The sequence below is a fragment of the Erinaceus europaeus genome, chromosome 18 (assembly GCF_950295315.1).
Source record: "Erinaceus europaeus chromosome 18, mEriEur2.1, whole genome shotgun sequence".
NCBI classification, from domain to species: Eukaryota; Metazoa; Chordata; class Mammalia; order Eulipotyphla; family Erinaceidae; genus Erinaceus; species Erinaceus europaeus.
In genome coordinates this window covers 76,480,982-76,507,082 of record NC_080179.1, presented here as the reverse complement: position 1 = coordinate 76,507,082, position 26,101 = coordinate 76,480,982, and the positions used below count along the sequence as shown (strand labels likewise).

Here is a 26,101-nt window from a genome sequence, read left to right as displayed (position 1 = left end):
TCACACACACCCCACGCCAGGGCCTCATGCCGTCACTCAGACACTGCTGAGCCTCTCCCAGCAGTAACGGGGTACATTTCTCCTCACACACACACACCAAGCCAGGGCCTCATGCCGTCACTCAGACACTGCTGAGCCTCTCCCAGCAGTAACGGGGTACATTTCTCCTCACACACACCCCACGCCAGGGCCTCATGTCGTCACTCAGACACTGCTGAGCCTCTCCCAGCAGTAACGGGGTACATTTCTCCTCACACACACCCCACGCCAGGGCCTCATGTCGTCACTCAGACACTGCTGAGCCTCTCCCAGCAGTAACGGGGTACATTTCTCCTCACACACACCCCACGCCAGGGCCTCATGCCGTCACTCAGACACTGCTGAGCCTCTCCCAGCAGTAACGGGGTACATTTCTCCTCACACACACCCCACGCCAGGGCCTCATGTCGTCACTCAGACACTGCTGAGCCTCTCCCAGCAGTAACGGGGTACATTTCTCCTCACACACACCAAGCCAGGGCCTCATGTCGTCACTCAGACACTGCTGAGCCTCTCCCAGCAGTAACGGGGTACATTTCTCCTCACACACACACCACGCCAGGGCCTCATGTCGTCACTCAGACACTGCTGAGCCTCTCCCAGCAGTAACGGGGTACATTTCTCCTCACACACACCCCACGCCAGGGCCTCATGTCGTCACTCAGACACTGCTGAGCCTCTCCCAGCAGTAACGGGGTACATTTCTCCTCACACACACCCCACGCCAGGGCCTCATGCCGTCACTCAGACACTGCTGAGCCTCTCCCAGCAGTAACGGGGTACATTTCTCCTCACACACACCCCACGCCAGGGCCTCATGCCGTCACTCAGACACTGCTGAGCCTCTCCCAGCAGTAACGGGGTACATTTCTCCTCACACACACCCCACGCCAGGGCCTCATGCCGTCACTCAGACACTGCTGAGCCTCTCCCAGCAGTAACGGGGTACATTTCTCCTCACACACACCCCACGCCAGGGCCTCATGCCGTCACTCAGACACTGCTGAGCCTCTCCCAGCAGTAACGGGGTACATTTCTCCTCACACACACCCCACGCCAGGGCCTCATGTCGTCACTCAGACACTGCTGAGCCTCTCCCAGCAGTAACGGGGTACATTTCTCCTCACACACACCCCACGCCAGGGCCTCATGTCATCACTCAGACACTGCTGAGCCTCTCCCAGCAGTAACGGGGTACATTTCTCCTCACACACACCCCACGCCAGGGCCTCATGCCGTCACTCAGACACTGCTGAGCCTCTCCCAGCAGTAACGGGGTACATTTCTCCTCACACACACCCCACGCCAGGGCCTCATGTCGTCACTCAGACACTGCTGAGCCTCTCCCAGCAGTAACGGGGTACATTTCTCCTCACACACACACCAAGCCAGGACCTCATGCCATCACTCAGACACTGCTGAGCCTCTCCCAGCAGTAACGGGGTACATTTCTCCTCACACACACCAAGCCAGGGCCTCATGTCGTCACTCAGACACTGCTGAGCCTCTCCCAGCAGTAACGGGGTACATTTCTCCTCACACACACACACCAAGCCAGGGCCTCATGCCGTCACTCAGACACTGCTGAGCCTCTCCCAGCAGTAACGGGGTACATTTCTCCTCACACACACACACCAAGCCAGGGCCTCATGCCGTCACTCAGACACTGCTGAGCCTCTCCCAGCAGTAACGGGGTACATTTCTCCTCACACACACACACCAAGCCAGGGCCTCATGCCGTCACTCAGACACTGCTGAGCCTCTCCCAGCAGTAACGGGGTACATTTCTCCTCACACACACACCAAGCCAGGGCCTCATGCCATCACTCAGACACTGCTGAGCCTCTCCCAGCAGTAACGGGGTACATTTCTCCTCACACACACACCAAGCCAGGACCTCATGCCATCACTCAGACACTGCTGAGCCTCTCCCAGCAGTAACGGGGTACATTTCTCCTCACACACACCAAGCCAGGACCTCATGTCGTCACTCAGACACTGCTGAGCCTCTCCCAGCAGTAACGGGGTACATTTCTCCTCACACACACACACCAAGCCAGGGCCTCATGCCGTCACTCAGACACTGCTGAGCCTCTCCCAGCAGTAACGGGGTACATTTCTCCTCACACACACACACCAAGCCAGGGCCTCGTCGTCACTCAGACACTGCTGAGCCTCTCCCAGCAGTAACGGGGTACATTTCTCCTCACACACACCCCACGCCAGGGCCTCATGTCGTCACTCAGACACTGCTGAGCCTCTCCCAGCAGTAACGGGGTACATTTCTCCTCACACACACCCCACGCCAGGGCCTCATGCCGTCACTCAGACACTGCTGAGCCTCTCCCAGCAGTAACGGGGTACATTTCTCCTCACACACACACCAAGCCAGGACCTCATGCCATCACTCAGACACTGCTGAGCCTCTCCCAGCAGTAACGGGGTACATTTCTCCTCACACACACACCAAGCCAGGGCCTCATGTCGTCACTCAGACACTGCTGAGCCTCTCCCAGCAGTAACGGGGTACATTTCTCCTCACACACACACACCAAGCCAGGGCCTCATGCCGTCACTCAGACACTGCTGAGCCTCTCCCAGCAGTAACGGGGTACATTTCTCCTCACACACACACCAAGCCAGGGCCTCATGCCGTCACTCAGACACTGCTGAGCCTCTCCCAGCAATAACGGGGTACATTTCTCCTCACACACACACCAAGCCAGGACCTCATGTCGTCACTCAGACACTGCTGAGCCTCTCCCAGCAGTAACGGGGTACATTTCTCCTCACACACACCAAGCCAGGACCTCATGTCGTCACTCAGACACTGCTGAGCCTCTCCCAGCAGTAACGGGGTACATTTCTCCTCACACACACACACCAAGCCAGGGCCTCATGTCGTCACTCAGACACTGCTGAGCCTCTCCCAGCAGTAACGGGGTACATTTCTCCTCACACACACACCAAGCCAGGGCCTCATGTCGTCACTCAGACACTGCTGAGCCTCTCCCAGCAGTAACGGGGTACATTTCTCCTCACACACACACACCAAGCCAGGGCCTCATGCCGTCACTCAGACACTGCTGAGCCTCTCCCAGCAGTAACGGGGTACATTTCTCCTCACACACACCCCACGCCAGGACCTCATGCCGTCACTCAGACACTGCTGAGCCTCTCCCAGCAGTAACGGGGTACATTTCTCCTCACACACACACACCAAGCCAGGGCCTCATGTCGTCACTCAGACACTGCTGAGCCTCTCCCAGCAGTAACGGGGTACATTTCTCCTCACACACACACACCAAGCCAGGGCCTCATGTCGTCACTCAGACACTGCTGAGCCTCTCCCAGCAATAACGGGGTACATTTCTCCTCACACACACACCAAGCCAGGACCTCATGCCATCACTCAGACACTGCTGAGCCTCTCCCAGCAGTAACGGGGTACATTTCTCCTCACACACACCCCACGCCAGGGCCTCATGTCGTCACTCAGACACTGCTGAGCCTCTCCCAGCAGTAATGGGGTACATTTCTCCTCACACACACACCAAGCCAGGACCTCATGCCATCACTCAGACACTGCTGAGCCTCTCCCAGCAGTAACGGGGTACATTTCTCCTCACACACACCCCACGCCAGGGCCTCATGTCGTCACTCAGACACTGCTGAGCCTCTCCCAGCAGTAATGGGGTACATTTCTCCTCACACACACCCCACGCCAGGGCCTCATGTCGTCACTCAGACACTGCTGAGCCTCTCCCAGCAGTAACGGGGTACATTTCTCCTCACACACACACACCAAGCCAGGGCCTCATGTCGTCACTCAGACACTGCTGAGCCTCTCCCAGCAGTAACGGGGTACATTTCTCCTCACACACACACACCAAGCCAGGGCCTCATGTCGTCACTCAGACACTGCTGAGCCTCTCCCAGCAGTAACGGGGTACATTTCTCCTCACACACACCCCACGCCAGGGCCTCATGCCGTCACTCAGACACTGCTGAGCCTCTCCCAGCAGTAACGGGGTACATTTCTCCTCACACACACCCCACGCCAGGGCCTCATGCCGTCACTCAGACACTGCTGAGCCTCTCCCAGCAGTAACGGGGTACATTTCTCCTCACACACACCCCACGCCAGGGCCTCATGCCGTCACTCAGACACTGCTGAGCCTCTCCCAGCAGTAACGGGGTACATTTCTCCTCACACACACACACCAAGCCAGGGCCTCATGTCGTCACTCAGACACTGCTGAGCCTCTCCCAGCAGTAACGGGGTACATTTCTCCTCACACACACACACCAAGCCAGGACCTCATGCCATCACTCAGACACTGCTGAGCCTCTCCCAGCAGTAACGGGGTACATTTCTCCTCACACACACACACCAAGCCAGGGCCTCATGTCGTCACTCAGACACTGCTGAGCCTCTCCCAGCAGTAACGGGGTACATTTCTCCTCACACACACACACCAAGCCAGGGCCTCATGTCGTCACTCAGACACTGCTGAGCCTCTCCCAGCAGTAACGGGGTACATTTCTCCTCACACACACCCCACGCCAGGGCCTCATGCCGTCACTCAGACACTGCTGAGCCTCTCCCAGCAGTAACGGGGTACATTTCTCCTCACACACACCCCACGCCAGGGCCTCATGCCGTCACTCAGACACTGCTGAGCCTCTCCCAGCAGTAACGGGGTACATTTCTCCTCACACACACCCCACGCCAGGGCCTCATGCCGTCACTCAGACACTGCTGAGCCTCTCCCAGCAGTAACGGGGTACATTTCTCCTCACACACACACACCAAGCCAGGGCCTCATGTCGTCACTCAGACACTGCTGAGCCTCTCCCAGCAGTAACGGGGTACATTTCTCCTCACACACACACACCAAGCCAGGACCTCATGCCATCACTCAGACACTGCTGAGCCTCTCCCAGCAGTAACGGGGTACATTTCTCCTCACACACACCCCACGCCAGGGCCTCATGTCGTCACTCAGACACTGCTGAGCCTCTCCCAGCAGTAACGGGGTACATTTCTCCTCACACACACACCAAGCCAGGACCTCATGCCATCACTCAGACACTGCTGAGCCTCTCCCAGCAGTAACGGGGTACATTTCTCCTCACACACACCAAGCCAGGGCCTCATGTCGTCACTCAGACACTGCTGAGCCTCTCCCAGCAGTAACGGGGTACATTTCTCCTCACACACACACACCAAGCCAGGGCCTCATGCCGTCACTCAGACACTGCTGAGCCTCTCCCAGCAGTAACGGGGTACATTTCTCCTCACACACACACACCAAGCCAGGGCCTCATGCCGTCACTCAGACACTGCTGAGCCTCTCCCAGCAGTAACGGGGTACATTTCTCCTCACACACACACACCAAGCCAGGGCCTCATGCCGTCACTCAGACACTGCTGAGCCTCTCCCAGCAGTAACGGGGTACATTTCTCCTCACACACACACCAAGCCAGGGCCTCATGCCATCACTCAGACACTGCTGAGCCTCTCCCAGCAGTAACGGGGTACATTTCTCCTCACACACACACACCAAGCCAGGGCCTCATGTCGTCACTCAGACACTGCTGAGCCTCTCCCAGCAGTAACGGGGTACATTTCTCCTCACACACACACACCAAGCCAGGGCCTCGTCGTCACTCAGACACTGCTGAGCCTCTCCCAGCAGTAACGGGGTACATTTCTCCTCACACACACCCCACGCCAGGGCCTCATGTCGTCACTCAGACACTGCTGAGCCTCTCCCAGCAGTAACGGGGTACATTTCTCCTCACACACACCCCACGCCAGGGCCTCATGCCGTCACTCAGACACTGCTGAGCCTCTCCCAGCAGTAACGGGGTACATTTCTCCTCACACACACACCAAGCCAGGACCTCATGCCATCACTCAGACACTGCTGAGCCTCTCCCAGCAGTAACGGGGTACATTTCTCCTCACACACACACCAAGCCAGGGCCTCATGTCGTCACTCAGACACTGCTGAGCCTCTCCCAGCAGTAACGGGGTACATTTCTCCTCACACACACACACCAAGCCAGGGCCTCATGCCGTCACTCAGACACTGCTGAGCCTCTCCCAGCAGTAACGGGGTACATTTCTCCTCACACACACACCAAGCCAGGGCCTCATGCCGTCACTCAGACACTGCTGAGCCTCTCCCAGCAATAACGGGGTACATTTCTCCTCACACACACACCAAGCCAGGACCTCATGTCGTCACTCAGACACTGCTGAGCCTCTCCCAGCAGTAACGGGGTACATTTCTCCTCACACACACCAAGCCAGGACCTCATGTCGTCACTCAGACACTGCTGAGCCTCTCCCAGCAGTAACGGGGTACATTTCTCCTCACACACACACACCAAGCCAGGGCCTCATGTCGTCACTCAGACACTGCTGAGCCTCTCCCAGCAGTAACGGGGTACATTTCTCCTCACACACACACCAAGCCAGGGCCTCATGTCGTCACTCAGACACTGCTGAGCCTCTCCCAGCAGTAACGGGGTACATTTCTCCTCACACACACACACCAAGCCAGGGCCTCATGCCGTCACTCAGACACTGCTGAGCCTCTCCCAGCAGTAACGGGGTACATTTCTCCTCACACACACCCCACGCCAGGACCTCATGCCGTCACTCAGACACTGCTGAGCCTCTCCCAGCAGTAACGGGGTACATTTCTCCTCACACACACACACCAAGCCAGGGCCTCATGTCGTCACTCAGACACTGCTGAGCCTCTCCCAGCAGTAACGGGGTACATTTCTCCTCACACACACACACCAAGCCAGGGCCTCATGTCGTCACTCAGACACTGCTGAGCCTCTCCCAGCAATAACGGGGTACATTTCTCCTCACACACACACCAAGCCAGGACCTCATGCCATCACTCAGACACTGCTGAGCCTCTCCCAGCAGTAACGGGGTACATTTCTCCTCACACACACCCCACGCCAGGGCCTCATGTCGTCACTCAGACACTGCTGAGCCTCTCCCAGCAGTAATGGGGTACATTTCTCCTCACACACACACCAAGCCAGGACCTCATGCCATCACTCAGACACTGCTGAGCCTCTCCCAGCAGTAACGGGGTACATTTCTCCTCACACACACCCCACGCCAGGGCCTCATGTCGTCACTCAGACACTGCTGAGCCTCTCCCAGCAGTAATGGGGTACATTTCTCCTCACACACACCCCACGCCAGGGCCTCATGTCGTCACTCAGACACTGCTGAGCCTCTCCCAGCAGTAACGGGGTACATTTCTCCTCACACACACACACCAAGCCAGGGCCTCATGTCGTCACTCAGACACTGCTGAGCCTCTCCCAGCAGTAACGGGGTACATTTCTCCTCACACACACACACCAAGCCAGGGCCTCATGTCGTCACTCAGACACTGCTGAGCCTCTCCCAGCAGTAACGGGGTACATTTCTCCTCACACACACCCCACGCCAGGGCCTCATGCCGTCACTCAGACACTGCTGAGCCTCTCCCAGCAGTAACGGGGTACATTTCTCCTCACACACACCCCACGCCAGGGCCTCATGCCGTCACTCAGACACTGCTGAGCCTCTCCCAGCAGTAACGGGGTACATTTCTCCTCACACACACCCCACGCCAGGGCCTCATGCCGTCACTCAGACACTGCTGAGCCTCTCCCAGCAGTAACGGGGTACATTTCTCCTCACACACACACACCAAGCCAGGGCCTCATGTCGTCACTCAGACACTGCTGAGCCTCTCCCAGCAGTAACGGGGTACATTTCTCCTCACACACACACACCAAGCCAGGACCTCATGCCATCACTCAGACACTGCTGAGCCTCTCCCAGCAGTAACGGGGTACATTTCTCCTCACACACACCCCACGCCAGGGCCTCATGTCGTCACTCAGACACTGCTGAGCCTCTCCCAGCAGTAATGGGGTACATTTCTCCTCACACACACCCCACGCCAGGACCTCATGTCGTCACTCAGACACTGCTGAGCCTCTCCCAGCAGTAACGGGGTACATTTCTCCTCACACACACCCCACGCCAGGGCCTCATGTCGTCACTCAGACACTGCTGAGCCTCTCCCAGCAGTAACGGGGTACATTTCTCCTCACACACACCCCACGCCAGGGCCTCATGTCGTCACTCAGACACTGCTGAGCCTCTCCCAGCAGTAATGGGGTACATTTCTCCTCACACACACCCCACGCCAGGGCCTCATGTCGTCACTCAGACACTGCTGAGCCTCTCCCAGCAGTAACGGGGTACATTTCTCCTCACACACACACACCAAGCCAGGGCCTCATGTCGTCACTCAGACACTGCTGAGCCTCTCCCAGCAGTAACGGGGTACATTTCTCCTCACACACACCAAGCCAGGGCCTCATGTCGTCACTCAGACACTGCTGAGCCTCTCCCAGCAGTAACGGGGTACATTTCTCCTCACACACACCCCACGCCAGGGCCTCATGCCGTCACTCAGACACTGCTGAGCCTCTCCCAGCAGTAACGGGGTACATTTCTCCTCACACACACCCCACGCCAGGGCCTCATGTCGTCACTCAGACACTGCTGAGCCTCTCCCAGCAGTAACGGGGTACATTTCTCCTCACACACACCAAGCCAGGGCCTCATGTCGTCACTCAGACACTGCTGAGCCTCTCCCAGCAGTAACGGGGTACATTTCTCCTCACACACACCCCACGCCAGGGCCTCATGCCGTCACTCAGACACTGCTGAGCCTCTCCCAGCAGTAACGGGGTACATTTCTCCTCACACACACACACCAAGCCAGGGCCTCGCACACAGGCAGCTGCAGACACTGGGCCGAGTGTGGATGGGGTAGGGCTAGAAGGGGCACCGCAGCCCCAGAGCTCCCCTGGCTCCGTGGCCCCGGGTGGTGTCAGGCTTCCAACCTGATCCACGTGCGTAGCAGGACGCACATCCTACTGGGAGAGCCGGGCTTCCGGCCCCAGTGGGTGTCTCTCCGCGAGGACACTTACAGCTTGAACGTTACTCCAAGTTCTGTCACCCAGTGAAACATCCATCAGCGCTTGGGAGAAAGCTAAGTGGATATACACTGCATGGCAGCTAAGCACTGACACACTGCACAGACCTTGTTTCTAACACTTGAAAAAGACACTTCTGGGGGCTGGGCGGTAGCACAAGGCGCCCAGCACAGAGCGCAACACCTGCGCAAGGACCCAGTTCAAGCCCCGGCTCCCCGCCTGCAGAGGTGTCGCTTCACAAGCGGTGAAGCAGGTCTGCAGGTGTCTGTCTCTTTCTCCCTCTACCCCTCCCGTTTCTATTATTACTCCATTTGCGGATAGGAGACTGATACTCGGCTAAGTGGTAGGATCTGTGCCAGAAGCTTCCGCTTTTGGTCTGCTGGGCGCCTCTGCCGTAATCTTTCGAGATTATTTCAGTCCCCCTTCCGAGATAAAGACCGAAGCCTGGCTGCCAGTGACAGTGACATAAGATGACCTGGGACTACTTTTTGTTCGCCCGTGATATTAAGTCTGTGCTCCATCCATGCAGTTCTGCAGGTATGTTTTGCTGTAACAGAACATGGCCCGTGTTAGGATTCAGTCAGCATGTCTGTCATCTTACAGGGTACTCCCTAAGCCACCTGAAGACATGGAGGAGACCGGTGCTCTGCTTCCTGTTTTTACTGAACATGCCCCTCGCTCTCTACACTGGCTTAGTTCATCAACGAGGAGCCCTCGATGTCATGACTTACGTTCAAAACCTCTGTGGCCGCCCCAGTCGCAGTGAACCTTCAGCGTCAGTATTTGTCATGATGCCGTGCCACTCTACTCCTTACTATAGGTAGCCTATCACTTCACTACTATATACCGTCACTAAGAAAGTCAGATTCCTTTCTGATTCTTAGGTATAAATAATTGATAAGTGATCAGGAAATCTGGGGGGGCAGGTGGTGGCTCAGTGGTAAAGCACAAGAGGACCGGAGGAAAATTCCCAGCACAGAGAGGCAGGCTGGGAGTATGGACCGACCTGTCAGCGCCATGTTCAGCGGGGAAGCAGTTACAGAAGCCAGACCTCCTCCCCACCTTCTGCATCCCACAGTGACCCTGGGTCCATGCTCCCAGAGGGATAAAGAATTGGAAAGCTGTCAGGGGAAGGGAGGGGATACGGAGTTCTGGTGGTGGTAATTGTGCGGAGTTGTACCCCTCTTATCCTATGGTTTTTGTCAGTGTTTCCTTTTTAAAAATAAAATTCCCAAGTGGGAGCACTGTAGACAAAAGTGGGAGGAAAGCTCTGGGTGCTTTGGTCTCCTGAAAACTGGGCCAGGAAGCTGGCTCAGTCACATTCAGAAAACCCTGGATTCATTTTCTGCCACTGCTTTAAAAAACTCTGAAACTCCTATCCATATTTATGTTCAGTACTCAGCTTCAAAAATTACTTGAAGTATGTCATTGAAGGTTACATACCAGTTCTTTAATTTACCTAGACACAACCAGAAAAATTAAAATATATATTCCTTTAAAATAAACTCTTTATGATTTTCTCAGATACTCAATATACCATTTTTAAAAAATATTTTCCTTTTTGTTGCCCTTTTTTGTTGTTGTTGTAGTTGATGTCGCTGTTGTTGGATAGGACAGAGAGAAATGGAGAGAGGAGGGGAAGACAGAGAAGGGAAGAGAAAGACACCTGCAGACCTGCTTCACCGCATGTGAAGCGACCCCCCCTGCAGATGAGGAACTGGGGGCTCAAACCGGGATCCTCACGCCGGTCTTTGCACTTCACTGCTACTAAATATTGTATAAGTATTAAAAAACATATATGAATGAAAACATGACCACAAGAAAAAAAAGATGTGATCCTTTTTAAAAAATATTTATTCCCTTTTGTTGCCCGTTATTTTATTGTTGTAGTTATTGTTGTTGTTATTGATGTCGTCATTGTTGGATAGGACAGAGAGAAATGGAGAGAGGAGGGTAAGACAGAGGGGGAGAGAAAGACAGACACCTGCAGACCTGCTTCACCGCCTGTGAAGCGACTCCCCTGCAGGTGGGGAGCCAGGGGCTCGAACCAGGATCCTTCTGCTGGTCCTTGAGCTTCGCGTCACATGCGCTTAACCCACTGCGCTACCAGCCGACTCCTGTGATCCCTTTTTATTTATCTCAATGAGAAAGAGATACAGAGAGACCAGTGATCAGCTCTCATTTATCCGGAACCTTGACACCTCAGGCTTTACAGTCTTTTTGCATAATCACTGTTACCTCTCCTGCTTGATGTGTCCCTTTTCAGAGCAGAAAGGTAAGAAGGAAGACCCCAAGAATCCTCTGTGGCTCACTGTCGGATGCGCCTAGGACTGCTGCTATTACTAGACAGCCTCTCCGGCCCCAAAGGTGCCTCACATTCTGGACAGCAGACAGATGTTCAGGAGCGCCGAGGCCCCGGGCTGGAGTGGTCTGTGGGCGCTGCCGTGCCATGTACGCGGTGTGAGACCCCCAGTCTCCGCTTCACGACAGACTGTGCAGTCGCCGGCTCTGCCGCTTTATCTATTCAGCTGAGATTCGGGTCTCACCTTTTGTTGTAGGAACATGATATATCTGAGAGTAACCTTAAAATTTTTCATCACTGGGGGTCAGGCAGTAGCGCAGTGGGTTAAGCGCACGTGGCGCAAAGCGCAGGGACCGGAGTAAGGATCCCGGTTCGAGCCCCCGGCTCCCCACCTGCAGGGGAGTCGCTTCACGGGCGGTGAAGCAGGTCTGCAGGTGTCTGTCTTTCTCTCCCCCTCTCTGTCTTCCCCTCCTCTCTCCATTTCTCTCTGTCCTATCCAACAACAAAGCAACGTCAACAATGGCAATAATAACCGCAACAAGGCTGCAACAACTAGGGCAACAAAAAGGGAAAAAAATGGCCTCCAGGAGCGGTGGATTCATGGTGCAGGCACCGAGCCCAGCAATAACCCTGGAGGAAAAAAAAAAATTTTTTTTTCATCACTGTTCCTACTTGTAATTTTACTGGTAACTCTTTTTTTTTTTTTCACAGCCACGTCCACTGTCAACTTCCAATGAGATTTCTCCAATGTCCCCCAAATCTGACTGGGGAAAATCAGTATCTCGATGAAGCAGATCTATTTTATCAGAGTCCCTTAAACTGGTTAAACAAAGAGTTTGACAGGGCTTCAGCACTGCCTACACACTTACTCATCTTCAGTGTTTTGGAAGAGGTAAGGAGATAAGAGGGAAAGGAAAAGTCAGCATTTTTACTTCATCTCAGGTCTAGCAAACACTCAGGGAATGGCACAACATTTTAATGGTCCCTTTCGGTCCCTGTATTTTTTTTATTCATCTTTCCCCCTAGTCAAAACCAGCCCTGGTTCTATGACTATGAAGGCATGTTATTTACCTAAGTTAATTCTTTTATTAAGAAACGGCTTTGTTTTATTGCGGAAAACATTATAGAGGCACAGTCAGAATAGGAAATCCTACAACGCTTGGAATGGTGCTAAGCAAAGTGCAGCCTGTGTTTACTCAGACATTTATTGACTTCTAGGAAATAAGTGCTTTCCTGATTTCAAACCATTATGCGAGAACTGCGGTCTTCTTCCACACTCACTTCCCGGAAGGCCGAACTGGAAGTCACATCTATGTCTATGAACGGAAAGTCACGGAGAAGCTCAACAGAAAGTGAAATTCAGAATTGATCTTTCCCAGAGAACTCAGTAGACACTGCCTGGAAGAAATGTTCAGATGCTGCTTAAATGTTAGTAAACAAGCAGTAAGAACTGTGGAACTGTTGACAGCAAAAAGCTATGTGTTGCTTTACCAGTTGTCAGTACTGAGCAAATATAAGGGGAAGAAACCACAAAATTAGAAATAACATTAATATACAGTGCCAAATTTTTAAATAAAGACCTTTAGTTTTCCTCATGGTGTAGGTGTAGTTTTATTGTTTCTTGAAATTTCACAAGAGAACAAGTCAGCAAGTTCGTAAGAAGACAGCAAATTCTTCACAAATCAACGGGGCTCTCGAACCCACAAAAAGACAAGAAGCAAGTGTAAGAATATAAACTGGTAAAGATGAAATTCCACCACAATGTATTCTTTCCAAGCTCTAGAGCAAACTTAACACACATTACTACTAATTACACTTTGTCATGTCTGACTTTGAGCTTGCTGTTAAGTTCACACTCTGAAAGGAAGTCTGCTGCATGCCTGGCTTTCTTAATAAAACCACAGCTGAACATTTCCAGTGCCAAAAGAAACTCAGCAAAGCTAAATAAACTACAGGAAAATGCAGGTTAGTAAGCTTTTGTTTGATGCTTCTGAGTAATGAGAAAGTCATCAAACTGACACTTAGAAATGATTTTTTAAAATCATTGATAACTTCATCTTAGTTTCAACTCCATACGAGTAAAGCAGGTATGTTACAGTTTTCTAATTTAACTTCATCATGATGGTCAGTACTTAGGATCAAAAGGTAACTGCCCCAACTCTATTCCAAGGTTCGCCATGTGTCGTCTGTTGGTGCGACCACACTTATGCCATTTACCTTCCCTTCTATAAGGCTGGGGCTGAGGGTGCTTCTGCTCTTGCTTTCGAGGCCTGGAGTTTTCAATATTTACCATACGTTGCTTTTTATCTGGTCGACTGAAAGCAGTAAACACATTTTTCAGGTATGTTAGAGTTGAATTTATTGAAGCAAGAAACAATTTAAATGTACTTCTCCATTAATCTATTATCTAGACACTAAGAACAGCTGTTAATGTCATGTTTCATCCTCACGTGGCCATACGACAAAGACTCAGTACTATACTTTTATCCCACAGAGAAGAGAAATAAACAGCCATTGGCCAAAGGTGTGTGTGTGTGGGGGGGGGATACTCAGAGATAAAGGATGGAATGTGACAGTAAAATAATGAGATGTTTCCATTCTCCCCCTCTCCTGAAAGAAAGGGACAAAAACCCAAACACCCAACCCCTCCCCACTGGCTTCCTCTCCTATCAGGAAGATATACACATCTCTTACAAAAGTCAAGGTTTCCAATGTCTACACTACTCTTTCCCTCAAGCATTCTATCAGGCATCTATCCATACTTGACTATCTGCCCCGTCATGGAGACATTTCCTAGTCCTACTTATTTATTTGCTGGGGGGGGGGGGGGCATTTAAATGTTCCTTTGGCTGGCCATTGGGTTTTCATGATGCCGCTCTGGCCAGACCACACTCAGTGCTCTTTCACTCAAGTCCCTCAGAAGCCGGTGCTCTGAAGCAGTCTGGCCGGTCCCGTCAAGCCTCGTCTCGTCCGCACACAGTAAATCGGGGCCGGCTGACTCGATCCTGGCCCACTCACGCTCTCCACTTGACTCTCCAGGGGCCTCGAGTAACGCTGTAGTGTTACTCCCTGGCTTGATTCCTTACTCAACGCATACAACTGGAAGTCACTGTTACTTTCTGTCTGTCACAAGACACTTACTGTCACTTGGCTCAAATCTGTCTCCCCTCCTCCTACTGTTGTCCTAGTATCAGACCTTTACTGTTTCAAGACCATCCAGCTTCCAGCTCTACTTTTAATTTTTTTTTAATTATCTTTATTTATTTATTGGCTAGAGACGGTCAGAAATTGAGAGGGAAGGGGGAGAGAGAGAGGAAGAGAGACAGAGAGACACCTGTAGCCCTGCTTCACTACTCGCAAAGCATTTCCCCTACAGGTGGGGACCAGGGCCTTGAACCTGGGTCCTTGCGCACTGCAACATGTATGTTCAACCAGGTGCGCCACCACCTGGCCCCTACTTTTAATTTTTTTACCAGAGCATTGATCAGCTCCTGCTTATGATATTGGGGGGTGGAGAGGAGGGCTTGAACCTGGGGCTTTGGAGCCTCAAGCATGAGTCTCTGGATTACCACTATGCTATCAGCCCTGCTAGTCTATTCTTTCTAACCAGTTCTGCAGGCTATTTCTTTTTTTTTATTATTCCCTTTTGTTGCCCTTGTTGTTTTATTGTTGTAGTTATTATTGTTGTCATTGTTGGATAGGACAGAGAGAAATGGAGAGAGATGGGGAAGACAGAGAGGGGGAGAGAAAGACAAACACCTGCAGACCTGCTTCACCACCTGTGAAGCGACTCTCCTGCAGGTGGGGAGCCGGGATTCGAACCGGGATCCTTATGCCGGTCCTTGTGCTTTGCGCCACCTGCGCTTAACCCGCTGCGCTACAGCCCGACTCCCCTGCAGGCTATTTCTAATGACTGAAAGTGCCACTAAGCCAGTCATGATCTGAAGCTTCTATTCACACCTCTATGCTACCTTGCCTCCAGTGACATATATATTCACGTTTCCAGTTTTTTCCTGAATGGAATGAAGCTTCTTTTGAAGAGAATGTCCTGCCCTATCATCTGCTTGGCAGATCCTCATTTCCCCTCCAGATCAGATCTGGAAAGTTTCAGTTCAAAGGCCACCTTGTTCGTGAACATGCCCCAGACGCTCTCGACACCGCTGCATGCAATCTGCCTCCAGGGATCCATTTCACTGTATTTTCATCTAACACCCCAAAAGCTTGTGAATTCAACAGCAAAAAATTGCTCCTTGGTCTCCTCGTGGCAGCCATATGTAATGACTGAAGACAACAGAACCAGTCTCATTATTTTATAGACACATTTCATTTATTCAAACAATACTGTGGTAGCTATCAAAGGTGAATTTAACATCTGAGGAGCAGGCAAGTTTTATTTTAGAGGGTATGAAGCTGATCAGCAATGCTCATTATAATGCAAAATTCGTTTTAATTTTGTCTAGAGCACATTAGAACCTGCTAAGTGAGCCTCTTTGATCATGCCTCTACATTTACCCGCAATTTTCTGTAACAACCGAATCATCATTATTGAGCTGTAAATGGAACAAATGGAAAATAAGAAAGCTATCCAGACCTGTGTTACTCATTCTTAGCTTCCTAAGGTGAGTAAATAAAAGACTAAAGGAAAAGAATTTCACTTCAGGTGGTGATTTAGACTAAAATGAAAAGACACAAAGTAAGCTAAAATAGAACTTATGTATCCTTAACTGACTTGCAATGCAGAAATCAAACCATATGCTCTAAGTCAAACATCATACAAAAATTTCCAGTCTGTAGTATCTCTTAAAAACTGTGTCTTTTAATTTATTCTAAATCCTTAATGACAAGCAAGTATGCTTTTATAAATAGCGAGAAACTTATCGACTGATGCTTGATCTCTTATGTGTCAGAAACTATTATAGTAACATGGTGCTATATAAACCGACCTGGGTCCATATGGAGGGGGGAAAGAGTGACCAAAGAAGTGTCTATATATATAGCCATCCAGCTTCTCAAACACGCCGTCGCCCTCTACTTGATACTCCTTCATGTCCTTAAGGTAATCTTTCACATCATTAACAAAGTCAGTGAAGAGCTTCTGGTCGTGGATAAAGACACCGTTTAGGAAGAACATGTCGATGAACTGATGGAGTTCTTCCCAGTGATTAAAGGCATCCAGTTTTTCCAGTAGATACCTTTCAATCAGCTGTTTAAACTCATCTATCGTTACGGGATTCAGCATCTTAACATTAAAGAGGTTCATGGATTCCTGCCGAGCACATTCAAACACACCAGAGCAGGTCTTTCGAAACGAATTATCATTTTTACTGCAGTCATGCTGAGCACGGCATTTCTGTGACTTCGTATTTTTCTCAAATTCTTCCGAGTGAATTGGTTTTTCTTTTCTTCCGTCTCTACTCTGAGGGCCTCTACTGTTATGACTTGGCGTGCGTGCCTTATACTGCGGGTGGGAGTATGCTCTGAAAACTCGTGCTGGCTTCTCAGCTGCTTCCTCTTTCGTAGTGCTGTGCCTTTTGTTGCCTTTGTCATCGAAGATATTCCTGGTGGTGTCTTTGAAGTGCCTGAAAGTGGATTTCACTGAATCGGAGAATTTTTTCAGATTTTCTTTCACAGCTTCTTTAGCCTGCTTGATCTTTTCTTTATGATGCCTCACAAACTCTTTGGTGGAATTCTTCATGGCGTCAAACGTTTCCTTAACTGAGCCCAGAAATGTTTCTTTTGACTTGTTTTTAGTCCTGTTGTTTTTTCCTCTGCTTCCTTTCTTTTTTCCATCAGTTTCTTGCTTTCCGTTTTGATCTTTTGCCTCAATATATAGCCTTTCCCACAAATCAGAACGCTGCTGCTCAAAGTTTAACTTCCGCTCCAGCTCCACGAGTCTTTCCCGCAGGATTTCTATTTCCCTTTTTTCACCAGGAGAGTCTGGGTTGATGTATGACTGACTAGCGCTTAGCTGCTGCAGTTCCATTCTCAGTGCCATGGCTTCTAGTCGTTCCCGTTCCAGTTCCTTCCGAAGTATCTTTGCTTCTGCCAACAGAGTCTCCCTCTGAGTAAGGAAGCTGTGTGTTTTCAGCTTCTCTTCTTCCAAGTGCTGCTTTAGTTTCTGGTTTTCTGTGGCTAGTTCTGTGCCTGTACCTTTGTCTTCTAGTACCCTAATCTGTTCCCTTAGTTTCCTTAACTCTTCCTGCAGTGAAGACAAAGCCTTTTCTGCCTTCTCCAGAGACATTCTTAAGTGCTGGTTTTCTGTATCAAGGTTCTTCTTCTGAGTTTCAAAGGACAGCTTCTCTGTTTCAGTAAGGGTCCAACACCTCGCAAGATTTTTCTTCAATGACTGAAAAAAATTTAAAGAGAAATGTCACGTACATTAAGAGTGGAGTTTAGATGTTATAAGATAAAACAAATACTCCACAAATGGTTAAGTGTGCACACTGGCAGAGAAGGTCCTTTATAAACTTATGTCCATATGTAAAAACTGTACAGGCAAGGATTAGAAAATACATACTTGACATGCAATAAATAAATAAATAAGAAAGGACACAGCGAGCTACATCAAAATGAGAACTCAGAATGCTGGAAGAAAAAAAAAAATGATTGGAGTCCAATGTACCTCTAATGGGATTTTGAGGGAGGTGGGTGGTAGCGCAGCAGGTTAAGCGCAGGTGGCACAAAGCGCAAAGACTGGCGTAAGGATCCTGGTTCGAGCCCCTGGCTTGCCACCTGCAGGGCAGTCGCTTCACAGGTGGTGAAGCAGGTCTGCGTCTGCGGGTATCTATTTTTCTCTCCACATCTCTCTCTTCCCCATCTCTCTCCATTTCTCTCTCCTATCCAACAATGACGACATCAATAACTACAACAATAAAACAAGGGCAACAAAAGGGAATAAATAATTTTTTTTTTTAAATGAGATTTTGAAAGTAGAGATGACACCAAATACAAAAGTAAATTCCAAGTGGATCAAGGACTTGGATGTTAGGCCAGAAACTATCAGATACTTAGAGGAAAATATTGGCAGAACTTTTTTCCGCATAAATTTTAAAGACATTTTCAATGAAACGAATCCAATTACAAGGAAGACTAAGGCAAGTATAAACCTATGGGACTACATCAAATTAAAACACTTCTTCACAGCAAAAGAAACCACTACCCAAACCAAGAGACCCCTCACAGAATGGGAGAAGATCTTTACATGCCATACATCAGATAAGAGTTTAATAACCAACATATATAAAGAGCTTGCCAGACTCAACAACAAGACAACAAATAACCCCATCCAAAAATGGGGGAGGACTTGGACAGAATATTCACCACAGAAGAGATTTAAAAGGCCGAGAAACACATGAAAAAATGCCCCAAGTCTCTGATTGTAAGAGAAATGCAAATCAAGACAATAATGAGATATCACTTCACTCCTGTGAGAATGTCATACATCAGAAAAGGTAACAGCAGCAAATGCTGGAGAGGGTGTGGGGTCAAAGGAACCCTCCTGCACTGCTGGTGGGAATGTAAATTGGTCCAACCTCTGTGGAGAACAGTCTGGAGAACTCTCAGAAGGCTAGAAATGGACCTACCCTATGACCCTGCAATTCCCCTCCTGGGGATATATCCTAAGGAACCCAACACATCCATCCAAAAAGATCTGTGTGCACATATGTTCTTGGCAGCACAATTTGTAATAGCCAAAACCTGGAAGCAACCCAGGTGTCCAACAACAGATGAGTGACTGAGCAAGTTGTGGTATATATACACAATGGAATACTACTCAGCTGTAAAAAATATTGACTTCACTGTTTTCAGCCCATCTTGGATGGACCTTGAAAAAATCATGTTGAGTGAAATAAGTCAGAAACAGAAGGATGAATATGGGTTGATCTCACTCTCAGGTCGAAGTTGAAAAACAAGATTAGAAAAGAAAACACAAGTCGAACCTGAAATGGAATTGGAGTATTACACCAAAGTAAAAGACTCTGGGGTGGGTGGGTGGGTGGGGAGAATACAGGTCCATGAAAGATGATGAATGACATAGTGGGGGTTGTATTGTTAAATGGGAATCTGGGGAATGTTATGCATGTACAAACTATTGTATTTACTGTTGAATGTAAAACATTAATTCCCCAATAAAGAAATAAATTATTTTTTTAAAAAAAGTAGAGATGGGGACTTCTGATGAGCATCTAACCTGAGCATATGGAAGCTTGACTGTTATTAGGCCTGTTTACAAGATAGGACTGACGGACTGGGCCTTCTGTCTTCGGACTGTATATACATCTGATGAGCATCTAACCTGAGCATATGGAAGCTTGACTGTTTATAGGCCTGTTTACAAGATAGGACTGACGGACTGGGCCTTCTGTCTTCTGACTATACATCTCCAATTTCTCCTGAGAAAGCTCTTTGAACTTAGGCAGGACCTTCTCTAATCCACAGGTGAGGGAAAATAGCAAAATTACAGCTAGAGATAACTTGAAGCTTCAAAAATTTTTGTCCTGTTTGAAAGATCATGGTTTCCAAAGAGGACTGAGGCGGTGGGGGAACGGGTTCTCAGAGTAGGGGTGCGACGGGCTTTGGAGGAGGGTTTCCAGAGAGGACTGAGGCGGTGGGGGAATGGGTTCTCAGAGTAGGGGTGCGACGGGATTTGGAGGAGGGTTTCCAGAGAGGACTGAGGCGGTGGGGGAACGGGTTCTCAGAGTAGGGGTGCAACGGGCTTTGGAGGAGGGTTTCCAGAGAGGACTGAGGCGGTGGGGGAACGGGTTCTCAGAGTAGGGGTGTGACGGGCTTTGGAGGAGGGTTTCCAGAGAGGACTGAGGCGGTGGGGGAACGGGTTCTCAGAGTAGGGGTGCGACGGGCTTTGGAGGAGGGGTCAGTGCTATGGTTACTGTGGTGTTAATTGCATAAATTTGTGAAATTGTATTTCTAAAACACTTGCACTCTTGAAAACTAAGACCACTTCAAAAGGAAATGCTTTTTGTTTTGTTTCTTAAAAAACAAGAAACGGGGGGTGAGGTGGGGGGAGAACTAGCCAATTACGTCCCTTAATCAAGGAAGAATCTAACAGTAATGTTTTACATGTGTCAGTCAGTATCATGTGAACTCTATATAGTGCTTAGGAATAACATCTTTAGAGTTAGATAAACAGAATCCGATCAAGCTGAATTAGGCAAGTTTCTTAAAACTTCTTCCTAATCCACAAAATGACATCAGTATTACTGCTGAACTCAAAGGGCTATGGGGAGAAATTTATGAGCAAAGCCATGTGAGGCAGCCTGGCAAGAGGAACAGGACACAGCAACTGCTCAACAACTGTCAACATTATCATCAACTAATCTGTACAGACTTGAAGCTCCACAGCACAGTAACTTGACTAGCAATTATTTTTTAATTCAAGTTGTTAGTAATATATGTATGTATATATGTATGTGTGTGTGTGTATGTGTGTGTGTGTGTGTGTGTGTGTGTGTGTGTGTGTCTTTCCCCACCAGAGTACTGCTCAGCTCTGGCTTATGGTGATGTGGGGGACTGAATGGAGGACTTTGGAGTCTCAGGTGTGAAAGTCTTTGCATAACCAGAACGCTTTCTCCCCTGCACGGAGTACATACCTTATGATCGGTAAAAGACTCTTGTTCCTGTTGACAGTGAGAAAGGTAATCCTTCACATAATTCAGTTCACTTTCATGAATCTTTCTGGCTAACTGCTGATGCTTCTGACCCTGAATTGTGCCTAGAAATGAGATTTTTATTAGGGGCAGATAATATTATGATTACCAATTATTTTTAAATACAATAAAGCATTTAATCTACAAATATCTAACTACTTCATCTGGACAGCATCAGTTTCCTCAGAGTATCAGCATTTCCCTTATATAAAAAGTAGTAGCATCTCATCATGTCACTCACTCAGAGATGACAGCTAGCTGTCCATTGTAACATAAATCAGATTGAGCAGTTAAAGACACATTTTATTTAGACTATTTTAGGGACATTTACATAATTCATTATCCTGTTTAAAACAATCCAGTCCCACCACACTAATGAAGCAATTCATAAAAATAAATAAAATTTGAAGGCTCAAGTTGCCGTTTTTGAGGTATCTTTGAGATACACAGAGTTTCAAAGCCCCTCTTTGGCAGAAAAGGTAAAGCACGGGGTCTGTTCACAGGTTATAAATCAATAATGAATGGAACTAAAAATGCCAATTTTCTTCTCACTGTATTTTTCTCTAAATGATATACACCAGCTCAGGAAGTATAGCTAGGGAAATAACTGACTCAAAGTGACTACCCGCCACTCTCAAAGCCAAACATTTTATGGGTTCTGTGCTGGCTGTGTCTGTAGTGGGATTCTCCGCAAGCAATGAAAGGAAAACCATTTCTTTTTCACCCTACAAATCAAAGATTCTTTGTCAAGACACATGCTGCTACCTGTCTCACATGCAGCCCGATACTGAACCCGCCTGGAGCCTTGCAGACACTGAGTCCCGTCAAGACATCACAGCTTGGTAGTGAAAGGACGCAGTCGTCGGCTACTTTCATTCCCTCTGTTGCTTAAAATAATGTTTTTAATGCTTTTAATAGTGAAAAGAGCAGAGATAAAACTTTTGCCAAATTACAGATCTGTTACTGGTTAACAACTATCATGTAGTTAGGGTTTACAGCCTCTTTGACATTTTGATTTATAAAAGCCCAGAGAGAGCCGTGCAACAGCTCACCTAGGAGTGCTGCTCTGCCGCATATTTACAACCCAAGTTCAAGTCCCGAGTGCACCACAGGACATACTACGGCCTGGGGGGAGCTTTCCTGCCATGGCCTCTCCCTCTCTCTGTCTCAAGCAGTGATGCCCCAGTGTCAATTACAGAAAAAACAAAACTGGGGGTCGGGCGGTAGCGCAGCGGGTTAAGCGCATGTGGCGCAAAGCACAAGGACCTGAAGGATCCCGGTTCGAGTCCCCGGCTCCCCACCTGCAGGGGCGTCGCTTCACAGGCGGTGAAGCAGGTCTGCAGATGTCTGTCTTTCTCTCCTCCTCTCTGTCTTCCCCTCCTCTCTCCATTTCTCTCTGTCCTATCCAACAACAATGACATCAACTACAACAATAAAAAGACAACAAAGGCCACAAAAGGGAAAATAAATAAAAATTTTTAAAAAGCCAAAACAGTTTCAATATTAGCGTAAGAGAATCTGATTTAAGAACAAACATATCCTGAAATGCACATCTGTATCATCTGCAGAGTGAGAGTGAGCCGAGGAACTTGTAGCTGAGGGTGCGCGGTGCACGCTGGGCCCGGCAGCTCAGGCAGGCCAGTCTGCTTTGCTCTTCTACTCCCTGTGCCACCGTCTGCACTTTATTTATTTATTTTTTTGGAATAAAACAAAGATGTCTTTATTGGATAGAGACAGGAACTGAGAGAGAAAGGGAAACAGGGTGAGAGAGACAGAGAGACGCCGCGCTGCTTCAGCACCTGCAGGTGAGGACCGGGGGCCTAAACAGGGTGAGAGAGACAGAGAGACGCCGCGCTGCTTCAGCACCTGCAGGTGAGGACCGGGGGCCTAAACAGGGTGAGAGAGACAGAGAGACGCCGCGCTGCTTCAGCACCTGCAGGTGAGGACCGGGGGCCTAAACCCTGGTCCTTACACTTGTAACGCGCTCTCAACTGGGTCCGCCACTGCCCAGCCCCCCCCCACAAACAAAAATATTAACTTGCTTTTCAAACCGCTGATTGGGTTAGTTGTTTTTCTCACTGGGAAATGACCCAAAACAATACGCTAGAGATCTGAATCTGCAGTTGACTTGTTGTGTATGTTTAAAGACGTATCTTCACCTGCCTAGCCAGCAAGAGTGAATTTATTTGTTTACTTTCGACAGAGACAAAGAAGACAGAAAGGCAGAGCGCCAAAGGCGCTACAGCACCCAAGTTCCGTTCAATGCGGTTGGAGCCGGGTCTGACCCTGTTACTGCACATCTGGCAGAGTCCTGTCCCAGGGTGCCCAGCTCGACCGTCACTGCACATCTGGCAAAGCAGAGTCCTGTCCCAGTGTGCCCAGCTCAACTGTTACTGCACATCTGGCAGAGTCCTGTCCCAGTGTGCCCAGCTCGACCCTGTTACTGCACATCTGGCAAAGCAGAGTCCTGTCCCAGTGTGCCCAGCTCGACCCTGTTACTGCACATCTGGCAAAGCAGAGTCCTGTTCCAGTGTGCCCAGCTCAACTGTTACTGCACATCTGGCAGAGTCCTGTCCCAGTGTGCCCAGCTCGACCCTGTTACTGCACATCTGGCAAAGCAGAGTCCTGTCCCAGTGTGCCCAGTTCAACCCTGTTACTGCACATCTGGCAAAGCAGAGTCCTGTCCCAGTGTGCCCAGCTCGACCGTTACTGCACATCTGGCAAAGCAGAGTCCTGTTCCAGTGTGCCCAGCTCAACTGTTACTGCACATCTGGCAGAGTCCTGTCCCAGGGTGCCCAGCTCGACCCTGTTACTGCACATCTGGCAGAGTCCTGTCCCAGGGTGCCCAGCTCGACCGTTACTGCACATCTGGCAAAGCAGAGTCCTGTCCCAGTGTGCCCAGCTCGACCCTCTGTCCTCCAAATCAGTCCGCAGCGGCCCAGTCAATCTCTGCTGCCAACCCTGGCCAGTCTCCTTCCATGTCAGGCAGGTCCCCTCTAGCCACCGAGCACAAGCTGAAGCCCGGGTAGTGTGCAGTGACATTCTGCTGTGCTCTGAGGAGCAAGGCAGCCTATCAATACTTACACAAGCCAACTCCGCCCATGATTTATTTAATATATGGAGCATTTACAAGTAAAGGAAGATTAAGGAAGGTAAGCCAAACGAGAAGAACAAATACCAGGTGATCTCATTTGTAGGAGGAACTTAAGAAACAAGGACAGAAAGGGGAAACACAAAACAACATTTGGACTGGGTGTGGTGTATTCCCCAAAGCAAAGGACTCTGGGGAAGGAGGATTTAGGAGGAGGAGGAGGACTTGGGGCATGATGGTGGAGGGCTACACTAAGGGTGTGAGTGCTCTGCGGTCGGCTGTTCTGAGGAGATGAGAGGTTCCCCATGTGCCAACAGCTGTACTGCAAACCATTCACCCTCCAGTCCAAATGATTAAAATGCTTGAAAGCACATTCTTCTGCCCATGTCTTTGACAAACCAGGTACCATGGGAGGGGCCCCTCCTTGGCTAAGTGACTGACTTCATGCACGGGAAATTCCAATGGGCTCTGGCATCAGTGGGGTGTGGGAGGTGGGGGGAGAAATGTGTAGTGGTGACAGCCCAGGGCCTCACTCTGCCACTGTGTCCTGGCCCTTGGAGTTTTCCAGTGTTCAGATTAGGCCAGAATGAAGAAGACAGCTCTGTGAGAAAGTAGAGCAGTCCCAAGTTTCCAGGTGAGAACCCTGAGAAGACAGCATAATGGTTATGCAAAGACTCTCCTGCCTGAGGCTCTGAAGTCGCAGGTTCAATCCCCCGCACCGCAATAAGCCAGAGCTGTGCAGGGCTCTGGTGTTTCTTTCTGTGTCTTTCTCTGCATCTCTCTCAAAAATAAAATAAATAAAATATTGGACAAAACACTGAGGTTCAAATAGGCTGAATACCCCAAGGCAAAGATGAACGCTGCCCCAGAACTCCTCATTGTGAGCACACGCTTCTGTCCCAAGCTTATGAAAAACACACTTTTCAAACTCTCACCGTAGAAATGTCCAAATCCCATGCTGACGGCGATCACCAGGGCAAGTATCACACACTTATTGAGGCCGCTGCTGAACGGGCGTCTGCATGGGCCTTCGGGAGGACCGGCTTCCTGCTCAGCAAGTAGCTGCTCCTCAGAGTCCGAGCCAGAAAGAGGCCTCTTCTTGGCCCGGCGCCGTCGAAGGGTAGGGCTGGGCTGATGGCTGGTCTCATCGCTGCTGGACTCATCCTGACTAGGCTGAGATGAGAATACTGTTCCAAAGAGAAAAACCATGCAAATATTAATGATTTTAGAGGACCTTCTTTAGTAAATATGAGTTAGAATTGTCAGTGGCAGTCACCCCTATGTGCCTCTTTCTACCCTCAGCCAAAAGCAGAAGCAAAACACAAACACAACCATTAAGCATTTAAGCCCATCAACAAAACTCAAAGCATCAAAGATTTTTTTTTCAAATGTTTATTTATTTATTCCCTTTTGTTATCCTATAAAAGATTTCTTACAGGAGTCGGGAGGTAGCACAGCAGGTTAAGCACACGTGGCGCAAAGCGGAAGGATCGGCGTACGGATCCTGGTTCGAGCCCCCGGCTCCCCACCTGCAGGGGAGTCGCTTCACAGGCGGTGAAGCAGATCTGCAGGTGTCTGTCTTTCTCTCCCTCTCTCTGTCTTCCCCTCCACTCCCCAATTCTCTCTGTCCTATCCAACAATGATGACATCAATAACTACAACAATAAAACAACAAGGGCAACGAAAGGGAATAAATAAATATTTTTAAAAAAGATTTCTTACAAGGGTGGGAGACAAGAATCTGTAATAATATTCTATGCCTCTGACAAGTTATCTGCTTTTTTTACTTCCCTTGTAATGTATACCATTAGAATAGTCCTCATAGCCTATTAAATTAATTTTCTGATAAAGCTGTTAATAAAAACTATTTCTGGAAGGGGGAAAGTCCTCTATCATTTCATTCAATTTCAAACAAAAGTAATTTAAGCTCAGCTATTAATGGAACAAGGAAAAATACTGTA

At 49.4% G+C, this 26,101-nt stretch overlaps 2 protein-coding genes across 5 annotated transcripts in view; one reads left to right on the top strand and one right to left on the bottom strand.

Annotated features, from left to right (window-relative positions):
• Positions 1–12,975, top strand: part of PIGB (phosphatidylinositol glycan anchor biosynthesis class B) — a 30,404-nt gene extending 17,429 nt beyond the window's left edge. The window contains exons 6-8 of the mRNA XM_060178225.1: positions 9,686–9,902; positions 12,096–12,276; positions 12,603–12,975. Coding sequence (XP_060034208.1) covers positions 9,686–9,902; positions 12,096–12,276; positions 12,603–12,740 — 536 coding nt within the window. The 3' untranslated portion in view covers positions 12,741–12,975. The remainder of the gene's footprint in view (positions 1–9,685; positions 9,903–12,095; positions 12,277–12,602) is intronic.
• CCPG1 (cell cycle progression 1) overlaps positions 12,966–26,101 on the bottom strand; it is a 46,504-nt gene continuing 33,368 nt past the window's right edge. For 3 of the 4 annotated variants that reach the window (XM_060178206.1, XM_060178209.1, XM_060178207.1), the window contains 4 exons: positions 25,076–25,327; positions 20,993–21,114; positions 16,328–17,730; positions 12,966–13,699 (listed from right to left, as the gene is read on the bottom strand). In XM_060178206.1, coding sequence (XP_060034189.1) covers positions 13,510–13,699; positions 16,328–17,730; positions 20,993–21,114; positions 25,076–25,327 — 1,967 coding nt within the window. In that variant the 3' untranslated portion in view covers positions 12,966–13,509. The remainder of the gene's footprint in view (positions 13,700–16,327; positions 17,731–20,992; positions 21,115–25,075; positions 25,328–26,101) is intronic. The other variant, XM_060178208.1, reaches the window with a different exon arrangement.